General features: G+C 52.5%; 1 protein-coding gene across 1 annotated transcript in view; it reads left to right on the top strand.

Annotated features, from left to right (window-relative positions):
• The window catches only part of CHMP6 (charged multivesicular body protein 6), a 20,415-nt gene extending 17,962 nt beyond the window's left edge, over positions 1-2,453 (top strand). The window contains exons 3-7 of the mRNA XM_026860841.1: positions 139-226; positions 832-918; positions 1,019-1,084; positions 1,271-1,351; positions 2,007-2,453. Of these exons, the coding sequence (XP_026716642.1) occupies positions 146-226; positions 832-918; positions 1,019-1,084; positions 1,271-1,351; positions 2,007-2,123 (432 nt within the window). The 5' untranslated portion in view covers positions 139-145 and the 3' untranslated portion in view covers positions 2,124-2,453. The remainder of the gene's footprint in view (positions 1-138; positions 227-831; positions 919-1,018; positions 1,085-1,270; positions 1,352-2,006) is intronic.
• Positions 2,454-2,934: the final 481 nt, after the last annotated feature.

Below are 2,934 nucleotides of genomic sequence, written 5' to 3'. Positions count from 1 at the left end.
TTTTTTTTTTTTTTTTTTTTTTTTTTTTTTTTGGTCCTCTTTTGGAAGAAGCACAAAACAAACGCGACTTCGACGTGATTCTTTTAGGCTTGTTTGCTTTCTTCTGCGCTGAGTTTTCCTCCTCCTGTTTTCCCTCAGAAAAGCCATGCTCCTGCTAAAGAAGAAGCGTTACCAAGAGCAACTTCTAGATAAAACGGACAACCAGATCAGCAACTTGGAGCGGATGGTAAGCGAGAATCGGTCGCTGTAGGCTGCGAGCGCCCGCTGTCTCTGCTCGGTACAAGTCTTTTTTTTTTCTGGTCTGGGGTTCGCTTTGATTGTGTGGAATTGCGTTTTAACTGTCAAGCCCTAACGGGGGTTTAGTCCTCTGTCCGGAGAGCTGATGTCTCTGACATCGTACGTGTGCCTGACCCTCCCCTGAGGAACCGGGGGGGGTGTTTGGAGTCTGCGGCGCAGGTTACCCGTGTTCTGTACGTCAGTGAAACTTCGGGCACGATGCGGACAGCTGCTGTAGAAACTTCCTCGGGGTTGCTTTGGTACCTCCGTTTCGGAAGTGGATGTGTGTGTTCTGGGGTAGCCATGGAAATTGTCCTCAGCTTAGACTGTCAGCTAGAAAATGGGTTAAAGAGCTGTTGGGAATGCTTTTGCCGCTGCCTGTGGGGAGGCTTTTTGTGTGCATGTTTCTCACCATTGGTATCATTTAATCTGCTGTTCACTGGAGAAGGGGCTCGGGGCTGATTTCTCCTTGCAGTTTCCCTTGGCAGTCTGTATCTGGCTGGCGATGGGAATGTGGCAGCCTGTGATGTTTCCCCTTTCTCCTTTCTGTTTCAGGTCCAGGATATTGAGTTCACCCAGATCGAAATGAAGGTCATTGAGGGCCTGAAGATAGGCAACGAGTGTCTGAACAAAATGCACCAGGTATGTGTGACCACGCTCTTGCCTTGGGCTAGGCAGAGTCTGGGCTGTTGTAGCTGTCTCCCTGCAGACCTCACTCTGTGGGTTTTGCTCTTTCCTTCAGGTTATGTCAATAGAAGAAGTAGAACGAATAATCGGTGAAACCCAAGATGCTGTGGAGTACCAGAGGGTATGTGCTGCGTGTGTGAGCAGAGACTGCCTGATGGGCACTTCCCAGCCTTATTCCCAGATTGGGAATTACGCCCAGTTGTGCCCCTTCCCCCTGCGTTACGCTGCTCTCCCACGTGCTGCGAGCCGTGAGCTGCTGCTGCTGCGCTCCGGCCGACTGGAATGTGTCTTTTCCTCTCTTTCGTAGCAAATAGATGAGATACTGGCTGGTGGCCTGACTGAGGAAGATGAAGATGCCATTCTAGAAGAATTAAACACTATTACTCAGGTAGGACTGATGAAATTACTTTAAGTTGTATTTTCAGGATGCTGTTTGTAGTAGGGGAGGAATCCCCAGCTCCCGATGGAGTTTATCTTATTTTCTCAGTTATACCTGTTTATGCCCCGTTATTGTGTCGTCAGAGATCAAGCTAATTGCTCCACACACAGAAATCATCTAAAACTGGGATGCTTTTAAGGGCTGTACCTTATTTGCTGTCTGTTACAGCAAGTTGATCTCTGCTCCTCCTGGATAGCCATTCACTTCGCCAGATGACGATCTCGGAAGTCCGGGCCGTGCTCAGACAGCAGGAATTCGCGTCCCTCCCCATCCCCACCCTCCTCCTGGTGGCTCTTCCCAACCCCGCAGGGAACGTGCGGCCAGTGGAGAGGCTGCTCCTGCGTTGCTGTGAGGAGACTCGTAGCCAGTTCAGGAGCCTTTAAGTCCCATTTAATAACAAACAAGCACCTTGTACTCGTTACTGGGCAGTACTGGCGCCCGTAACCCTTCCTGCCATTCTGGAGGCAGATCCCAGTTTGCGTGTGGAATCTCTGTGATTTACCCTGTTCCCAGACATTCTCTGCCCAGAGGCTGGTGCAAGGGGGTGCAACCGCCGCCCGGTACGTGGGGCCTGTGTCACGGGTTGTCTTTAATGTTCTTGCAGGAACAGATGGAGCTTCCAGAGGTTCCTTCTGAGCCGCTGCCGGAACAGATCCCAGGTACGTTTCCTCTGTACTCTGCAGCTTTGGCTTCTTGTACTCAGTTCCGTGCAATAGGCTGAGAGCCTCTCCTCTCGTAAGTATTGTCCTGGCAGATGTGGAGGAACATAAAGTTTGGGGTGTGAAGCCCCATTGATCGGGCTACACAAGCTTCCCTCGCGCAGCTCTGACAAATCCAGCTGACCCTTCACCCTATGAGGACCCAAGGCTCCTTGCTCAGTCAGCATCAGGCCTTTCCTGGGAGATTTCCATTTTGTGACATCTGCTGTTGTTAAGTCACACTTTGAGACCACCAGCTGCCGTGCACGGCCCAGCGTATGTTCCAGTGGGAAGCTCATCCTTGGCTCCCTGCTTGGCCCAGGCAGGACACACAACGCCTCAGGTGATCCCCTGCATGTGCTGCTACACAGGAACAGGTTTTTGCACAAAACTGGATTTCACTGAGGCTCGGGACAACTTGTAGCTGCTGTGACCTCGCTTCAGGTGACAACAGTCGTTCTGAGCTGGGTGAGGATCGCTGGAGTCCCACAATTCAGGACAGTTGGAGCGCGAGCTCTGTGCAGCCGATGCTCCGTGTGTGTGTGTGTTCGCTCCTGAGCGATCCAAAACCTCCACGAGGGGGTTTCCTGGTGGGAGGGGGAAAGGGAGAGAACTGGTGGAGTGGAGTGACCGCGTGGGCGCTGTTGGTGCCTGTGCCCAAGGACTGGAGGTGCAGCCAGACAGGGAGGCAGAGCTGGGTGCCACAGGGGAAACTGGTGAAGGGTTTGTCTCCTGGGACAGCGGAACACCACGGTGTTGGTTGCAGAAGCTGGAAACCAGGAGCTGAAAGCGGCCGTTTCCTCTGTGTGGAGCCTGCCCAGGAGAAATGAGATC

The sequence above is a fragment of the Athene cunicularia genome, assembly GCF_003259725.1.
Source record: "Athene cunicularia isolate RWA chromosome 18 unlocalized genomic scaffold, athCun1 chr18_part1, whole genome shotgun sequence".
Taxonomy (NCBI): Eukaryota; Metazoa; Chordata; class Aves; order Strigiformes; family Strigidae; genus Athene; species Athene cunicularia.
Note: the sequence above shows the minus strand (reverse complement) of the source record. Positions and strands in the feature narration are given on the sequence as shown.